Consider the following 19,806-nt stretch of genomic DNA (forward strand, 5'->3'; position numbering starts at 1 on the left):
ATTTGCAGCGCGTTTTTCTAGTTGCTGCGCCCGTGTTGTAATTTTGATGGATGTGTTTTGTGCTTTTGCAGCGCTTTTCAATTTGCACTGCGCTGGGCTTTCTCGGCCACCGTACTTATGGCATCCTGCAGCACATTTATCTCACAGATGTTGCAGCCGGAGTCCGAGAGAGAGAACAAAAGGTCATGCTGGGTACAGTAGGTGGCGCTCTCTTGGTTGGTACAGGCGTTTGTTAGCTGATGTCCTCGGAGCACTGTGATGCTGCCTAGAGAACGTGTTCCTCTACCAGTTCAATTCACTCTGGACGGGACTAAAATTACCGGAGGAGTTCAGAGAAAAACAGTAGATAATTCAGCCTGTAATTTTCTCAGAGGACGTCTGAGAAAAACATCTCATCTTCATCAGCCCACAGGACCTGTTAGATGTTCCTCTGTAATCATCAGAAGCTGAATTTTGTGGTGAGAAATCTGGAAAGCTTTTCTACTGATGATGTTTATGAAAGTGATTTCAGTGCAGGTATCACTGCACAGTAGAACAGTGCTCCACAGAGATCTATCAGTCAAGCAGTTCTCTTTGAAAGTTCTCTTAGCCTGGTTCTTCACAGTTCCTGTTAAAGAGAACACCTTACTGTAAGAGACAGGGATAATCTGAGAGGATCTGCACAGATTCATCACTCGGCCGACGGTCTGTCTCTTGACGTCATGGAAACATCGGTCCAGTGGATTTCATTATTCTGTAAAAACACAAAAGGCTTTCAGAGAAGAAAATGCAGAATTCTTCCAGGAGCATCTCAGTATCTCTGCTTTTGGTAACTCTGTTAAGTCCTGTCATTCGAACCCGACTCCACCCCCATTCACCTGCCTGAGAACTAGACTTCCCAGAATCCTCAGGAGAGCTGTTTTTTATTACAGCCTAAACCAGAACACACCCTGCATCCGCCCAGGGACCAGCGGTATTATTATTATTATCTAATATTAATAATAATATTATTTATCATAGCATTTAAAGGTAGCCACTATGGTGAACTAGGGTTTCAGTGCCGGGTTCTCAGTGCCAGATCCTCAGTGCCGGGTTCTCAGTGCCAGGTCAACACACAGCCGCGAGTAAATACTCAGTTCTTTAAGATGTAAGAATCTGAGACACGTACTAGTACCAAATTGTGAGGTTCTAGACAGTGACTGGGTCAGAACATCTCCAGAACATCAGGCAGGTGTTGTGGGGTGTTCCTGGTCTGCAGTGATGAGAGTGACTGACGGTTGTCCCGCCCCCAGCTGGGTTACAGGTTCATCAGTGTTGGGGGGGTGAAGGGGAGATTTGAGCAGGACTATCTGTTTAAAGCCTCTAGTGAAGTGCCGGGCTGTGTGCCAGGGGCGGGACCTGCCTTAGGAGCGCTGAGTTGGAGCACTGTAAGGAAGAGGAGCACTGTGAGGAACTGGAACGCTGAGGAACCGGAGGAACTCTGAGGAGCAGGAACTCTGAGAGGAAGAGGAGCAGGAACTCTGAGAGGAAGAGGAGCAGGAACTCTGAGAGGAAGAGGAGCAGGCGAGGATGAAGAGCTCTCTGCAGATCGTCTCTCTGGCCGTGGGGTTTCTCGGCTGTGTGACAGCGTTTATTTCCCTCCACAGCCACTGGAAAGAGTCGTCCGACTTCGGGAATGTCATCGTCACCTCCAACATCTTCGAGAACCTGTGGATGTCCTGCGCTGAAGATTCCACCGGCATCTACGACTGCTGGTACTTCCAGAGTTTACTCGCCATGTCCGGTAAAACCCATCTATTATCTCACATTTCTTACTAATCAGGATTATTGATCTGAATCATGTACTGATCATGAGTCACAGTTTAATCTGCAGCACCGATCACTAATCAATCAGTTTCAGCTCAAACACAACAGCTGTGTCCAGCAGCTCCAGTAATGAACATGTTTAATGATGGATGTTAATTTCAGTGATCAGTTATTTTAGTGGTTGCAATTATAGTTGTTAAAATTTTCAGTGTTCAGTTATTATATTGGTTAGTAATTTCAGTGGTCAGTAATTACTTATAATGTTGAGTATGTGTTTGTGTTTTCGGTTGTTTTGATGGGCTGAGGATGGAGGTGTGTTAGGAATAACAGGGCAGGGTGATGCTCTCTCTGTGCAGGTAAGAGCAGAGGTGGGAGGAGCTGAGGCTGAAGAAGAATTTCTATTGGGTGCAGATCTCAGAGATCTGATTTCAGAGATTGTGTCTGAGAGTGTGTGGGCGTGTCTAGAAGTGTGTGAGAGTGTGTGTGAAGGTGAGGAGGGCAGTGTGAGGCTGGGAGTGAGGAGTGAAGATCACTGTCTGGTTTTAAGAGATAAAAATAAATTAATAATAATAATAATAATAATAATTACAGTACTAATTACAGGAGTATTTAGAGTAGTAATTAGAGTAATTGAGCAGTATGAATGCGGCGGTGGAGGCCATGGCCTTCTTCCTGGGTTTCTTCGGCTGGGTGATGGCCGGAGTGGCGATACCGAACCGGTTCTGGAGGGTGGCGGAGATGGAGGGAAACGTGATCACGGCCGCCACCGTTTACGAGAACCTGTGGATGTCCTGCCTGGTGGATTCCACCGCCGTCCACAACTGCCAGGACTTCCCCTCCATGCTCGGACTGTCCGGTACGTCACCGCAACACCGTCAACCCGTAGAAACTGGGACAGAGAGAATAGAAATAATAAGTTCTAATAATGAATACCAACTGTACTAAAAAGTCCACTAAAAAAGATTCTAATATTCGACAGAAACTGCAATATAAACATGTACACTTATTGTAAACAGTGAAAAAGAAACTCTGATAATCAGATCTTCTTATAATAAAATTTGCATAGTCTTATATAGATTATAAAACATTGTCACAAATACAATTATTTTTTTCTAGAAGTTCTAAAAGTGAACAAAAAACTCCAATAGATGTTCTGAACAACACTAGTTTCCATAATGAACTCTAATAGATAATAAAACTGGATTGTGGAGTTCTGGTGGGTTCTGGTTCTGATTTTCACCACTGTGTAGGACAGTGCTGGAGTGGACATGGACGTTGGGACCGACAAGAGCCTAAACCTGTGAGATCCACACCGATGTTTGGGGATGGTCAGGTTGGGAACTCTGAGGAACTGTTACTGGACGCCAGTGAATGGACCAAAGCACTGAGAGAAAAATGAATAGAGGGGGTGTTTATCAAACATAAACACATATATTTATTGTAGGTCTGTAATCAGACAAGTGTAACTGACTGTAGGGGATTTTTGAGGTGATTGAGAAAAAGAGGGAAAACAAACAAAGGAGAAATCACAAAGTGATGTGCCTCAACAGCTTTCCCAATAAAGCTAAAAAAAAAAAACCCTGATCAACCTTTTTTAATTTGCTTTTCTGTTAAAAATAAAAATAGGTGCTGAAAACTTCAACCCTGAAACCTTTAGGTTCAGTGTTTTATTTTATTTTAAGTTTAGTTTGACTTGAATTGGCTTGGCGTGACTTGACTTGGCTTGGCTTGGCTTGGCTTGACTTGACTTGGCGTGACTTGGCTTGGCTTGGCTTGGCTTGACTTGACTTGGCTTGGCGTGACTTGGCTTGGCTTGGCTTGACTTGACTTAGCTTGGCTTGACTTGACTTAGCTTGGCGTGACTTGGCTTGGCTTGGCTTGGCTTGGTGTGACTTGGCTTGGCTTGGCTTGGCTTGGCTTGGCTTGGCTTGGCTTGGCGTGACTTGGCTTGGCTTGGCTTGGCTTGGCTTGGCTTGGCTTGGCTTAGCTTGGCTTGGCTTGGCGTGACTTGACTTGACTTGGCTTGGCTTGGCCTGGTTTGGTTTGGCTTGGCTTGGCCTGGTTTGACTTACCGGTCATCACTTTAAAATGGTGTGACAAAAACAAGCAGGAAACACAGACTTAAATACAGGAACCAGCAGGTGAGGCTAGTTGGCACTAATTACCCCTGAGAACTCTGGGATTTGAAGTCCCCCTGGGGAACAGTGTCTTGCTGCTGCTGAACCCTTACAGAAACATGATAAGATCTTTAGTTTGCTCCCCCTGAAGGAACACACTGTGGGTGTTGGCTGTAGAATCTCTGCTTCATTCCAAATTATAATTTTTTTACATATGGTGTTTGATGGTTCTGTTGATTGGTACTGCCTAAACGAGCCCATGGCAGCAGATAGGTACTGCTGATTGGTGCTGCCTATAGATTATGGCTGCTAATTGGTATTACTGATTGGTGCTGCTGATTGGTGCTGCTTATAGATCATGGCTGCTGATTGGTGCTGCTCTGGGGGTGTGGTTGATCACTGTTCAGTTGTTTTTTTGTGTTCCAGGTCACGTTCAGGCATCTCGTGCCCTCATGATTGCATCGATAGTGCTGGGAACCTTTGGGCTGGTCGCCACGTTGGTGGGCATGCAGTGCTCCAAAATTGGGGGGGATAACTACATCCTGAAGGGAAGAACTGCAGCTCTCGGTGGAATCTTCTTCATCCTGCAGGGTAAGAGCTCTCCCTGGAGGCCTGGGGGATAAACTGCAAGTGTATAAGCTGACATGTTATGGTCAATTTATACCTTAGCACTAAGTCAACACACAGTCCACAGCATACCCTGCGCCACAGGGTACAAGACTCACTATGGCACAGGGTACTCTACAGGGTACAGCACAGGCTACGGTATGGAGTATGGCACAGGGTACTTGCCTGTGCATTAGGCTACAGCGATTTGCTGTGTTATAAATTGACCTTTGGACTGTGCAGTAAAGGCACAGTGAGAACAGGTGAATAAAGGTGAATAACTGAGATTTTCCCTTTGCCCCTGCAGGTCTGTGCACCATGATTGCTGTGTCCTGGTACGCCTTCAACATCACCCAGGAGTTCTTCGACCCCCTCTACCCCGGGACCAAGTGAGTACACCTGAGATAGACCACCTGTCTAACTTTACCTTGCTTACCTGAGCTAGACCTGGTTCTAAACTGTGCACCTGCCATCTGAACATCTGTGCTGCAGGTTCGAGCTGGGGCAGGGGCTGTATATCGGCTGGTGTTCGGCGACGCTGGCGCTGCTCGGGGGGACCTGCCTGCTGTGCTCCTGCAGCGTAACCACCAAAGAGAAGAAACTGTGAGTTTACCACACCTACCATGGTTATATGGTTACAACATCCTAGGGGGAGGGTTTATATGGTTACAGCGCCATCCTTAGTCTGGTACAGTTAAGCCCGCCCCCAGGGGGGAGGGTTTATATGGTTACAGCCCCCTTCCTCAGGCTGGTACAGTTAACCCCGCCCCCAGGGGGAGGGTTTATATGGGTATATAAGGATGCTAAGGCTACAGTTTGTTAGGGTTTGATGGATCTGTCGGTACTGTTGGTTCTGTAAACGGTTCTCCGATCTTTCTGCTGCAGATCGTACGCATACCGAGGTCCGACCAGAGGAACAGCATACACCACCTCCGTCACTACCACAACCCCCCACCCATACGACCGAAACGCTTACGTATAACCACTACTGTCACCATGACAACCACTGCCATGAACTCAAGTGCGTTGTCATGGAGATGACTGGGACCACACTGACCCCAGAATGAACATCTGGACGGTATGGCTAACCAACGGAACACCGCAGTACCGGAACACACCTGTCCACTGTACACCACGGGTACCACCCGACATACCACGTGTACATAAACCCCCCGACTCTTAAACCACCCTACCTGTTTACCACGACTCATGTCACATGTACCATCCGTCCAATCAGCTGCCTGTAAGTAAGCAGTGGAAAGTCTTGTGCAAAAGTTTGGAAACCCCTGTTTCGACTTTATGTACAGATACACGCTAACACAGGCACTGTTGTTTACTCAATTTAACACAATATATTTAACATTCTGCTGCCATTATCTATTATCCACACTGTTTGTCTGTTCTGAACAAATGTGAGACATGTAATTAGTAATTCATGTGAATAATTACATGTAATTAATGTAAATCTTTGGTTAATATCAGTCTGAAACTTGTAATTAAAGAGTAATAAATAATAAACTGATTATAAATAAACTGATCTGTAAATAAAATGTTTCTTTTTGGTATTTCTTTCATACATGTTTTCATAACCATAAACATCTTAATATCACAGAAAATAAAATATTCATTCACATCAGTATTACCACATATTTTTGCTAAGAATTTATACGTTTGTTCATAAGTCTCCCAAAAAAGTTTAGGATATTCAAAAACAACACAACAAATATATCGACCAATAGAAATGCTAAAAAAAAAAAAACTTTCAGGGGGGAAAAAAGCTTTATGTTGACTTCCATTAAAACATAAAATCTTAATTTTTTAGATACAAAGGATTTTGTCAGACAGAACACATTTATATTTATATTTATTTAACTATATTAAATTCTTCCCTCTAACTGTGCATCCTTCCCTGTGCCACTGGCTGCAGCACAAACTCACAGCATGATCCATCCACCCCCATGTTTAACAGTAAGAGACGGTCTCTTCATGCAGTTCTGCACCTTCATCTTCAAACATACCTTTTATTTATTACTACTAATAATAAAAAGAATAAGAAGAAAAATACAACTCCCAATTTCCCAATATTTTCTTTTTATTGATATTTACAAAACCACACCCTTGTACACACACACACACACACCCACACACACACACAGGAGTCCACCTGTCCTCAGGTACGCTCAGGAACAGCACACACACTGTGTTAACCTGCCCTGCAGGAGCAGCAGTGTCCAAAAAAAACTACTCTTCCCATAATCCTCTGGAGGAGTTCAGCACTCAGAGTCCGTGAGCCGGCTGTAAACTCTCCGCCTCCACCTCGATCGAGACGACGTGATGACCCGGAATCATCGCCAGACCCAGAACCCTCGGCTCACCCTGAGAAAACGAGTCTGAGAGAGAGAGAGAGCAAATATGATACCGCTGAGCTAAATCTATGATTAGAATAGCACTTCTGAGGTAAATATATGATTATAATAACTCTGCTGAGGTAAATGTATGATTAGAATAGCACTGCTGAGGTAAATGTATGATTAGAGTAGCTCTGCTGAGGTAAATTCATAATTAGAATAGATCTACTGAGGTAAATGTATAGGTAAAGCAGCTCTACTGAGGTAAATATATGATGAGAATAGCTCTAATGAGGTAAATGTATGACTAGAATAGCATTGCTGAGGTACATGTATGATTAGAATAGCTCTTCTGAGGTAAATATAAAGTTAGAGTAGCTCGGCTGAGGTAAATGTATAGTTAAAGTATGATAATATGATTGTAGTTCTAAAATGGTTTGTGAAAGTAAGACAACTTGCATCTAAGCTCCTTAATTTCACAATATGAAATATATGTATATAGTTTAGAGATAGAGCGGCCAAATAGACAAAAACATAATTATATAACAAAGTTTTTACACATATATATCTCTTCTGAAATCTACAGTCAGTTTAGGCCACGCCCTCGATCTGTATCTGCAATTAGATTGGTCCCAAAAACACAGATCAGTCTGTCTATAATATTTTATATATTGTGTTTTGCAAAACCTTTATTTTAATTATATGTAATACTATTACTAGTGTCTTTATTAAACAGGATTGGCGTAATTCTATGTGTTGAAACTTATATGTTATATGTTAAAACACATACTTCTAGTACTACTTGTCAAATCAAGTGATCTCAAAAGTCTGGACCCCCTTTTCATTCAGTGTTTTTCTACATTGTAGATGTAAGAGAATATGTATGGAATTACAGCACTATATAAATGATATATAAGTGTATTAACAGCTTTCTGATCACTTATTTTATCATTGTTAATATTGTATTGTTAAATAAACTGTAAATATTCATTTTTACATTTCCAGACGTGCACCTCGTAGCTCCTAAAACAAGTGGAAAATGAGTATAAATATATTTATTTACTGCTGATAATTTACACACGACTCGTGCGCCCTCTGCTGGTTATAACGCAGTTCTGCTGCTTCACTTTCAGCTCTTTATCATTTTCTCTGCAAAATAAATCGGTTTATACTGTAATAAAATGGGCGGTGGATGGACCAATAGGGATGCTGTAAATTCTCGCGAGCTCCGCCCACCTGTGGACTTGAGGAACTCCTGGGCGGAGCCGAGGATGACGTTACAGTCGCGGTCGGTGCAGAGGAACAGTCCCACCAGCGTCCGGCCGTCCGTCATCCGGATCCTCATACTCTTATTCAACAGATTCTCCAGCTTCTGCCGAGCCGAGGAGTACACACACTCCTCCACCTGCACACACACACACACACATATATAAATATATACAGCTCTGGAAAATAATGAGTTTCTTTATCGAAAACCTCTGGAATATAATCAAGAGGAAGATGGATGATCACAAACCATCAAACCACCAAACTGAACTGCTTGAATTTTTGCACCAGGAGTAAAGCAGCATAAAGTTATCCAAAAGCAGTGTGTAAGACTGGTGGAGGAGAACATGATGCCAAGATGCATGAAAAAAACTGTGATTAAAAACCAGGATTATTCCACCAAATATGGATTATTTCTGAACTCTTAAAACTTTATGAATATGAACTTGTTGTTTTCTTTGCATTATTTGAGGTCTGAAAGCTCTGCATCTTTTTTGTTATTTCAGCCATTTCTCATTTTCTGTAAATAAATGCTCTAAATGAGAATATTTTTATTTGGAATTTGGGAGAAATGTTGTCTGTAGTTTATAGAATAAAACAACTATGTTCATTTTACTCAAACATAAACCTATAAATAGCAAAATCAGAGAAACTGATTCAGAAACTGAAGTGCTTTTTTCCATCTTCAGCAATCAGGATCTCTGAACAGCTCTTACAACAGAACACTAAAACTCCACACTAAGCTACTGTTCTTTATTTAATCCGGTTAGTTTCGGTTTCACACTGCAGTTCGGTGACTGAGCGATTAATCCTGATCTTACACCAAACGATTTTAAACGAGTCTGAATAAAATCCTGAGTGTTGTTAGAGGGGAGTTGTGGGGGCGTCGTCTCGATGGTTCAGTGTAAGGTATTTAAAAGATTGAAGGTTTAAGTCAGTATTTTTCTCGTCCTGCGTTCAGATAAAGTTCAGATAAAATCAACCGTGTTTAACATTAATCATATGTCTTGAGACTTGGCAACCAATAGGAGAAGAGCTACAGGAAGCTGCAAGGCAAGAATATTTAATGTAAATGTTTACAAACGATTTTAAAAAGAACACATTTAACTGTTAATAGATCGTATATACAGGCAGCACTTTAAAATCATTATATTTAAACTTATTTTATTTTGCACTACTTTGTCTCATTGTGCAGGTATTGTTATTTTTGATACAAACAAGTTTGTTATTTTGCATTAATTCTATTTAAAACAAAGGCAAATGTATAACATATTCTTTTACTTCCTCTATTACCGCATTTTGATCATCCTGAAATTTGGTAAAGAAATCCAATAGATTTACACTGTAGTGTTAAAGTGACTTTATTACAGAGGTTTAGCTGGTCTACCAGTATAACCCGTATGATCCAGCAGATCAGCATTAACAACAGATTCCAACAAAACATGAACTACCAGCTCCATTACCTCTAACCTTATAGTCCTCTAACTCTTATCTAGTACTTATCTAGTACCTGCAGTCTTTATGTAGATATCTACTGTTTCTCTGAGTGTGTCTGTGGTAAAGTGATAAAATTACTGGATTATAAACTTCCTCAGGATTAATAAATCAGATTAATCAGTAAATACTGATCCTCTGTTTATTATAAAGATATTTATTCTCATCAATACTTTAGTTTATACTGAAAAACATCACTGAGCTGAAACCTCTCCTCTATAATAACAGTATTAATAATATCACTATAATCACAGTAACACTGAGCTCCTGTAGTACTGAAGTAAATAATAACAGTAATCATAATCTCACTATAATCACTTCAAACACTGAGACATTAGCGGCTAATATTAGCGTTAGCATTAGCGTTAGCATTAGCCGCGCTTACCCCCTCCTGCAGCTCGGTGCCGTTCTCCTCCATGTTTTAATCACTCAGAGATGATCTAACACTGATCCCGGAGCGATTTAAAACCGAATATCGATTATTATTTACTGATTATTAACAATAAACACAGCGCTACTCAACCAGCCTGCAGCCGGAGCCCAAACACCGAGCCCGGGAAACTCACAGCGCCCCCGCCGCAGCGGAGCGGTACTGCACCCTGATAATGCTAACGCTAACCGCTAATGCTAACCGTTATTGCTAACACTAATTACTAGTATTTTTTTTTATTCACACAAATATAAACACTTGTACAGCTACACACAAAAGAGTTTATTTTCCAGTCACCTGCATCAAACAATACAATCTATTTATTTTATTTAACAAATCATATCTGTCAGTTTTTAACATGAAGTAAATTACTGCTAAAGCTGCAGGACCCTTAATTACTAAAATAAATAAAAATCACCCGAATCTAACAATATAATCTCTTTATTTATTACAACAAGAAACAAATTAACCATGACATGTTTGATTAATATAAATGACTTTTATAGGCATAAACAGTGCTGTTTAATTCACACAGACATTAACATCACCCCAAATAAAGCAATATAATTCATTTATTTGACATTTATTTATTTATTTATATAAAAGTGAAACAAACTATAGCCGGATAAACAGCAGAGAATTAAATTTACACAGAAATAAACATCATCCTGTATAAAACAACATAATCTCTTTATTGATCTGGATAAAAAACAAAACTAATGATTTCTGTCAGTTTTTAACAGGATAGAGTAAAATAATGCTACAAGACTCTTATTTTCTAAATTAAGTCCTAAATTCACTCAAAAATCATTATAATTTTTAATAATGTGATAAAAACTCTTTGATCTTTGATTTTATTGGGACAGATTAACTCTAACGGAGTTAGCACGGCGAGCGGCTAACCGCTGTACGCTAACCGAACACTGTTCATAACACCGGTGGTGTTTATTCAGGTGGAACAGGTGGAAGTGGGCGGAGCTTCCTGAGCCAGGTTATCCAGAGCCTCTCCATCAAAGCGCAAGAAGTGCCAGCCCTCCTTATCCGTCAGGTCCTGCGCACCTTTCGACAGGTAAAACTCCAGCGAAGGTTTGTTCCAGTCCAGAACCGAGAACTGCAACCGTACACACTGCTGCTCTGTAGCTACCTACAACACACACACACCAGAAATCACACACCTAACAACACCTGTATACAACCTGCACACCTGTAGACCTAATCAAAATCAGTAAATTTAGTACATATTAGTTAGCGTTTATTTTAGTGTATTTTTTATTCATTATTTTTGTATTTATAATTATTATATGTATAATAAACACAGACTCACCTTGGCGATTGTCGCCATCAGAGCTTTCCCAACACCTTTACCTGTAAGTAAGCAGAGTAACCGAAAGTTAACTTCATACTGCAGACCTCTTGCTGGAATTTTCCGTTCCACCTTAAATGCTGCAGCAGTTACAGTAGTAATGCCTGAGGTGTATTTAAGGTGGAACAGACAGTTCCATTCAGAGACCTGCACGCAAGACCGTATTTATACAGGTACAGGTGTGTAAGTATCACTAACACACCTCTGAAGTTGGGCATGACGTACAGGTCCTCCATGTAGACGCAGCGCCCGCTCCAGGTGCTGTAGGTGTAGAAATACAGAGCGTAGCCCACCACCGTGTGACCTGCACCCCCCCAAACCCCAACACAGTCAGACCGAGGGGAGCGTTTACCTGATACAGGTGAAACAGGTGAGTTACTGTACCTTCAGGAGAACAGTGTTCCTGCGCCACCTCCGCTACCAAACACTGAAAAAACGGGTTCGGACCAAACCCATCCCGCTCCAGCTCTGAAACCGCAACACACACACACACACACTAAGTACCCACACACCTGCACACCTGAACAATACCTGCACTGAACCTGCACACCTGAACAATACCTGCACTGAACCTGCACACCTGAACAATACCTGCACTGATCCTGCACACCTGAACAATACCTGTACTGAACCTGCACACCTGAACAATACCTGTACTGAACCTGCACACCTGAACAATACCTGTACTGAACCTGCACACCTGAACAATACCTGTACTGAACCTGCACACCTGAACAATACCTGTACTGAACCTGCACACCTGAACAATACCTGTACTGAACCTGCACACCTGAACAATACCTGTACTGAACCTGCACACCTGAACAATACCTGTACTGAACCTGCACACCTGAATAATACCTGCACTGAACCTGCACACCTGTAAGCTGTTCACCTGAACTTAAATTAACCTTTGTGAGAGATCTTCACCTGGTCAGGCATCTTCTCATACACAGCCAGATCCTACACACACACCAACACACACACAAACACACCAACACACACACACACACACACACACACACACACACACACACACACACAGTGAGAGTAAGTTGGACTTTAGTCAGAGTTAGTTAGACAGAGTTCCTCTGTTCCTGAAAATAACTCAGTAAATTAAATATAAGAGCAGGTTATAAATATTAATATAATGTACTGAAATTACTGTAACTATAGTAACGGTTACGTGCAATTACTGTAACTGTTATATGTAATTAAAGTAATTGTAATTGTACAGTGTAATTAATGTAATTACCCCCCCTCACCATGATCATGCGCTGTATATCAGTGCAGTCCTGAGCGCGCGCTGGCCGGATGCTGTACTTCATGCTGTGAGATTTTTGACCAGACTGATTGGTTTAATCGATCCGCAGTAACTGATCACTGATCAGCGTCCGCGCGCGCAGCACTGCCGCACTTTCTACACGCGGCTCCTCCGCAGAACTACAGAGCGTCACTGCTGCGCAGCATTTACGCAGCTGCGCAGTCATATGCAATGACATACTCACACTTTATATATAACTATACACTATACACACTATGTATGTATATGTATATATATATATTCACACACACTATCAGATTTAGAGTTTTTAATATTATACTAGTATATTATAATAGTACTGTAAACACATTAATTACACAATTATAATAATAATTTTAATAATAATAATAATAATAACAATAATAATCATATTGTTATTATGTTAATTAAGATCATGTGACTGAGTAGAAAACTAAACTTTTATAAACAGATTTATATAAACATATTCTATTAAACTGAGAACAGAATTATATCCCATAATATAACTTAAACAAAATAGTTATTAAAAAAAATCATTATTATCGTCTGAATAAATGGCTGTAGTTGGAATCAGGTATTGATTAATGGTTGATTATTGATTGTAATTCAGTAGTGATCAGTAAGACACACTCCTCTTTCCTCTCTGATCCACTAAGACCCTGCACTTCAACGTCTGGTCCCGCCCACACACACGCCCCTGGTCGGCTGGCCACGCCCACTCTGATTACAGTTGGAGCGCGAGCAGAAGTTTCAGCTTTTGCTGGAGAAGGATCAACCGATACGCACTATAAACTATACACACACACACACACACTCACACACACACTATACACACACTTTGCACTATACACTATAAACACACACAGTGCAGAACCTGTGATTATTGGGACGTATTGATTAAGGGTTTATTGACTCAGCGGCACCTCCTGCAGCTCAGAGGTAAGAACCGGTACTGCACTACTGACCTACTGTTCACTACTGACCTACTGTTCACTACTGACCTACTGTTCACTACTGACCTACTGATCACCACTGACCTACTGTTCACCACTGACCTACTGTTTACTACTGACCTACTGTTCACTACTGACCTACTGTTCACTACTGACCTACTGTTCACCACTGACCTACTGTTCACTACTGACCTACTGTTTACTACTGACCTACTGTTCACTACTGACCTACTGTTCACTACTGACCTACTGTTCACCACTGACCTACTGTTCACTACTGACCTACTGTTCACCACTGACCTACTGTTCACCACTGACCTACTGTTCACTACTGACCTACTGTTTACTACTGACCTACTGTTCACCACTGACCTACTGTTCACCACTGACCTACTGTTCACTACTGACCTACTGATCACCACTGACCTACTGTTTACTACTGACCTACTGTTCACCACTGACCTACTGTTCACCACTGACCTACTGTTCACTACTGACCTACTGATCACCACTGACCTACTGTTTACTACTGACCTACTGTTCACTACTGACCTACTGTTCACTACCCGCCTACTGTTCACCACTGACCTACTGTTCACTACTGACCTACTGTTCACTACTGACCTACTGTTCACCACTGACCTACTGTTCACTACTGACCTACTGTTCACCACTGACCTACTGTTCACTACTGACCTACTGATCACCACTGACCTACTGTTTACTACTGACCTACTGTTCACTACTGACCTACTGTTCACTACCCGCCTACTGTTCACCACTGACCTACTGTTCACTACTGACCTACTGTTCACTACTGACCTACTGATCACCACTGACCTACTGTTTACTACTGACCTACTGTTCACTACTGACCTACTGTTCACCACTGACCTACTGTTCACTACTGACCTACTGTTTACTACTGACCTACTGTTTACTACTGACCTACTGTTCACCACTGACCTACTGTTCACTACTGACCTACTGTTCACTACTGACCTACTGTTTACTACTGACCTACTGATCACCACTGACCTACTGTTTACTACTGACCTACTGTTTACTACTGACCTACTGTTCACTACTGACCTACTGTTTACTACTGACCTACTGTTCACCACTGACCTACTGTTTACTACTGACCTACTGTTCACCACTGACCTACTGTTTACTACTGACCTACTGTTCACCACTGACCTACTGTTCACTACTGACCTACTGTTCACTACTGACCTACTGTTTACTACTGACCTACTGTTTACTACTGACCTACTGTTTACTACTGACCTACTGTTCACTACTGACCTACTGTTTACTACTGACCTACTGTTTACTACTGACCTACTGTTCACTACTGACCTACTGATCACCACTGACCTACTGTTCACCACTGACCTACTGTTTACTACTGACCTACTGTTCACTACTGACCTACTGTTCACCACTGACCTACTGTTCACTACTGACCTACTGTTCACCACTGACCTACTGTTCACTACTGACCTACTGTTTACTACTGACCTACTGTTCACTACTGACCTACTGTTCACTACTGACCTACTGATCACCACTGACCTACTGTTCACCACTGACCTACTGTTTACTACTGACCTACTGTTCACTACTGACCTACTGTTCACCACTGACCTACTGTTCACTACTGACCTACTGTTCACCACTGACCTACTGTTCACTACTGACCTACTGTTTACTACTGACCTACTGTTCACTACTGACCTACTGTTCACTACTGACCTACTGTTCACCACTGACCTACTGTTCACTACTGACCTACTGTTCACCACTGACCTACTGTTCACCACTGACCTACTGTTCACTACTGACCTACTGTTTACTACTGACCTACTGTTCACCACTGACCTACTGTTCACCACTGACCTACTGTTCACTACTGACCTACTGATCACCACTGACCTACTGTTTACTACTGACCTACTGTTCACCACTGACCTACTGTTCACCACTGACCTACTGTTCACTACTGACCTACTGATCACCACTGACCTACTGTTTACTACTGACCTACTGTTCACTACTGACCTACTGTTCACTACCCGCCTACTGTTCACCACTGACCTACTGTTCACTACTGACCTACTGTTCACTACTGACCTACTGTTCACCACTGACCTACTGTTCACTACTGACCTACTGTTCACCACTGACCTACTGTTCACTACTGACCTACTGATCACCACTGACCTACTGTTCACTACTGACCTACTGTTCACTACCCGCCTACTGTTCACCACTGACCTACTGTTCACTACTGACCTACTGTTCACTACTGACCTACTGATCACCACTGACCTACTGTTTACTACTGACCTACTGTTCACTACTGACCTACTGTTCACCACTGACCTACTGTTCACTACTGACCTACTGTTTACTACTGACCTACTGTTTACTACTGACCTACTGTTCACCACTGACCTACTGTTTACTACTGACCTACTGTTCACTACTGACCTACTGTTCACTACTGACCTACTGTTTACTACTGACCTACTGATCACCACTGACCTACTGTTTACTACTGACCTACTGTTTACTACTGACCTACTGTTCACTACTGACCTACTGTTTACTACTGACCTACTGTTCACCACTGACCTACTGTTTACTACTGACCTACTGTTCACCACTGACCTACTGTTTACTACTGACCTACTGTTCACCACTGACCTACTGTTCACTACTGACCTACTGTTCACTACTGACCTACTGTTTACTACTGACCTACTGTTTACTACTGACCTACTGTTCACTACTGACCTACTGTTTACTACTGACCTACTGTTTACTACTGACCTACTGTTTACTACTGTTTACTGTAATGTTCCAGAGAACCAGTGTAGACTGTATGTTGTCTGTGGCAGTGTGTGTGTGTGTGTGTGTGTGTGTGTGTGTGTGTGTGTGTGTGTGTGTGTGATAAGAGTTTAGGAGGCATTTTTAACTGAAAAGCAGCCCCTCCCAAACACACACACACACACACACAAACATGTTTACATTCAGACCTAAAATATACAGTAAAATGTGTAAAAATTAGAAAACCTATTAAAAACCTTTATATTTCTGAACACATGTGAACATCTGGACATTAAATATTCATGGGATCAGAGATGGAGGTAAAATAAACTACAGTTGCAAGAAAAAGTATGTGAACTCTTTGGGATTATACTTGGATTTCTGCATAAATTGGGGATTAAATGTGTTCTGATCTTCATCTACGTCACAACAGTAAACAAACACAGTCTGCTTAAACGAAAACCACCCAAAATACCAGTTTGCATGATGTTATTGAACACAACATGTTAACATGTTGGACTGAAATAGTGATTTTTGTGTGATTATGAGCATAACCTCTGTTACAGGTTAGTGATGTCAGTGGGCGGTTCCTGCCCTGTGGTGCAGACCCTGCGCAGATCACCAGCGGTGTTCCGGCGTCGGTTCCGGCGAGACCGCTCTCTGTCCCATGGCGACCCACTCTTCAGGCTGCACTACCTGGGCTCGGAGAAGGTATACAGTCTGGACGTGAGTCAGGCAGAGGAAGCCATTACCCATTTACTTCAGAACCCCACCCTGACGTCTTTGGGAAAGGACCATGCCCTGGTGGTGCGACAGCGCTACTTGGAGGTGAAGGAGGTCAGCACAGGCCGGCAGCTGACCAAGACCTTCCTGAGGGATGTGGCCTGCTGCACCACACACTCCACCCAGCCCAACGTCTTCCTCTACATCTGCAGGCAGTCCGGACAAGTTCAGGTAACTATCAGCAGACAGTCCAGACAGTAGAGTTAACATAGAGCTGTTTTGTGGATGGAATATACAGTTGAATGTAGAGCTGTTATGTGGAGTTAATGTAGAGCTGTTGTGTAGAGCTGAATGTAGAGCTGTTCTGTAGAGTTCATGTAAAGTTAATGTAGAGCTGAATGTACAGTTAATGTAGAGCTGTTGTGTAGAGTTAATGTAGAGCTGTTGTGTAGTGTTGAATGTAGAGCTGTTGTGTAGAGTTAATGTAGAGCTGTTGTGTAGTGTTGAATGTAGAGTTGAATGTACAGTTAAAGTAGAATTATTGTAGAGCTGTTGTGTAGAGTTGTTGTGTAGGGTTAATGTAGAGTTGTTGTATAGAGTTAATGTAGAGCTGTTGTGTAGAGTTCATGTAAAGTTAATGTGGAGCTGTTTTGTAGAGTTAATGTAGAGCTGTTGTGTAGAGTTAATGTAGAGCTGTTGTGTGGATTCAATGCAGAGCTGTTGTGTAGAGTTATGTAGTTAATGTAGAGCTGTTGTGTAGAGTTGATGTAGAGTTGTTTGTGTAGAGTTGATGTATAGCTGTTGTGTAGAGTTAATGTAGAGCTGTTGTGTAGAGTTAATGTAGAGCTGTTGTGTAGAGTTAATGTAGAGCTGCTGTGTAGAGTTGATGTAGAGCTGTTGTGTAGAGTTAATGTTGGGTTGTTGTGCAGAGTTAATGTAGAGTTGTTGTGTAGAGTTAATATAGAGTTAATGTAGAGCTGTTGTGTAGAGTTAATGTAGAGCTGTTGTGTAGAGTCAATGTAGAGCTGTTGTGTAGAGTTAATGTATAGTTGTTGTGTAGAGTTAATGTAGAGTTGTTGTGTAGAGTTAATGTAGAGTTAATGTAGAGCTGTTGTGTAGAGTTAATGTAGAGTTGTTGTGTAGAGTTAATGTAGTTGTTGTGTAGAGTTAATGTAGAGTTGTTGTGTAGAGTTAATGTAGAGCTGTTGTGTAGTTGCAGTGTCGGGTGTTTTGGTGCCACCGGCCGGAGCGTGCCCGGGACATCACTGCTTGCCTGGCGTCATCTTTCCAGCGGGCACTAAAAGACTGGCAGGAAGGGGAGGACCGGACAAAAAGCATCCAACCAATCAGAGAGCAACAGGAAGAAAGCCCCACCCACTCTGCAGACTCATTAAAAGTGAATTAGAAGAGAAGAGAACCAGAATCAGAAAATAAAACAGTGTTTGGACCGACTGGAGGAACCGTTATTAAACTCCCGTCCAGCAGGGGGAGCCAGAGGAGCACGGTCCCTCAGAGCTGAGAGATACAAGACTCTGTTAATCCAAAACACAATCCAATCCCACAGTCTTTCAATACTGATCCCACATAATCCCTGACTAAACCAGCACTGACCCCAACATAGTCTCACACTAATCCCAACGTAATCTCTCACTAATCCCAGTGTGATCAAAGTAATCTCACACTGATCCCAAAGTAATCCCTGTGTAATCTCACATTAATCCCAGCATAATCGCACACTAATCCCAAAGTAATCTCACACTAATCCCACAGTAATCTCACACTAATCCCAAAGTAATCTCACACTAATCCTAGTGTGATCAAAGTAATCTCACACTAATCCCACAGTAATCCAGCACTGATACCAAAGTAATCTCACACTAAATCATCAGTAATCTCACACTGATCATACACTAATCCAGAACTACCATCACAGTAATTCACCCTTAATCCCACCCTAATCCAGGACTAATTCTAAAGTAATCCAACAGTAATCTCACACTGTTCAAAAAGTAATCCTACAGTAATCCAACAAGAATGGGCAACTAACCTTAATCCCACAGTAAACAGCTCTCAAATTTAATATTGTTTTCTTTTATTTTAACTCAGCGCTTTGATTTATCCAGCATTCCTGATTTAAATGTAAATATTGGTGTAATAATTGTTAATATTCCTTTTATGGAAATAATCCAGAAATGTATTTTAATAAGACTATCATCAAATGTTTTTTATTGTATATAATGTTTTTTTATGAATGTTAATCATGATGTTATCAGTAACAATGTTATTAAAGTTAATAACCATTTCCTGGTATTAAAAATGCACATTAATGTAGTGAAATACTAGTTTATAGCCCCACCCCCTTTAGCCTACAGCAGTTTATAGCTCCACCCCCTTTAGCCTACAGCAGTTTATAGCCCCACCCCTTTAGCCTACAGCAGTTTATAGCTCCACCCCCTTTAGCCTACAGCAGTTTATAGCCCCACGCCTTTAGCCTACAGCAGTTTATAGACCCACCCCTTTAGCCTACAGCAGTTTAGCTCCATTTTTAGTGTGTAAATCTGCATATTATGAAAAACAAAGGGA

The 19,806-nt window shown here is 41.8% G+C and overlaps 3 protein-coding genes across 4 annotated transcripts; 1 reads left to right on the top strand and 2 right to left on the bottom strand.

Annotated features, from left to right (window-relative positions):
* The first annotated feature begins 1,321 nt into the window (after positions 1-1,321).
* LOC103031271 (claudin-15-like) lies at positions 1,322-6,058 on the top strand. Of its 2 annotated transcripts, none has more exons than XM_007240843.4 (5): positions 1,322-1,762; positions 4,329-4,493; positions 4,816-4,897; positions 5,001-5,111; positions 5,394-6,058. In XM_007240843.4, the coding sequence occupies exons 1-5, from the start codon at positions 1,549-1,551 to the stop codon at positions 5,488-5,490; spliced, it is 669 nt and encodes a 222-aa protein (XP_007240905.1). In that variant the 5' UTR covers positions 1,322-1,548; the 3' UTR covers positions 5,491-6,058. The 2 variants fall into 2 exon arrangements, with proteins under 2 accessions (XP_007240905.1, XP_007240904.1); XM_007240842.4 differs by lacking the exon at positions 1,322-1,762 and adding an exon at positions 2,106-2,641.
* A 524-nt stretch (positions 6,059-6,582) lies between these two features.
* naa38 (N-alpha-acetyltransferase 38, NatC auxiliary subunit) lies at positions 6,583-10,192 on the bottom strand. Its single transcript, XM_007240841.3, has 3 exons — positions 10,002-10,192; positions 8,093-8,261; positions 6,583-6,898 (listed from the first exon to the last, which is right to left on the bottom strand). The coding sequence occupies exons 1-3, from the start codon at positions 10,032-10,034 to the stop codon at positions 6,786-6,788; spliced, it is 315 nt and encodes a 104-aa protein (XP_007240903.1). The 5' UTR covers positions 10,035-10,192; the 3' UTR covers positions 6,583-6,785.
* A 527-nt stretch (positions 10,193-10,719) lies between these two features.
* sat2b (spermidine/spermine N1-acetyltransferase family member 2b) lies at positions 10,720-12,858 on the bottom strand. The gene is made up of 6 exons (XM_049483095.1): positions 12,675-12,858; positions 12,321-12,372; positions 11,794-11,877; positions 11,612-11,713; positions 11,371-11,411; positions 10,720-11,190 (listed from the first exon to the last, which is right to left on the bottom strand). Exons 1-6 carry the CDS (start codon positions 12,735-12,737, stop codon positions 10,996-10,998), a joined length of 537 nt encoding a protein of 178 aa, XP_049339052.1. The 5' UTR covers positions 12,738-12,858; the 3' UTR covers positions 10,720-10,995.
* Between the last annotated feature and the right edge of the window lie 6,948 nt (positions 12,859-19,806).

This window comes from Astyanax mexicanus, chromosome 1 (assembly GCF_023375975.1).
Source record: "Astyanax mexicanus isolate ESR-SI-001 chromosome 1, AstMex3_surface, whole genome shotgun sequence".
In the NCBI taxonomy this organism is placed as follows: Eukaryota; Metazoa; Chordata; class Actinopteri; order Characiformes; family Acestrorhamphidae; genus Astyanax; species Astyanax mexicanus.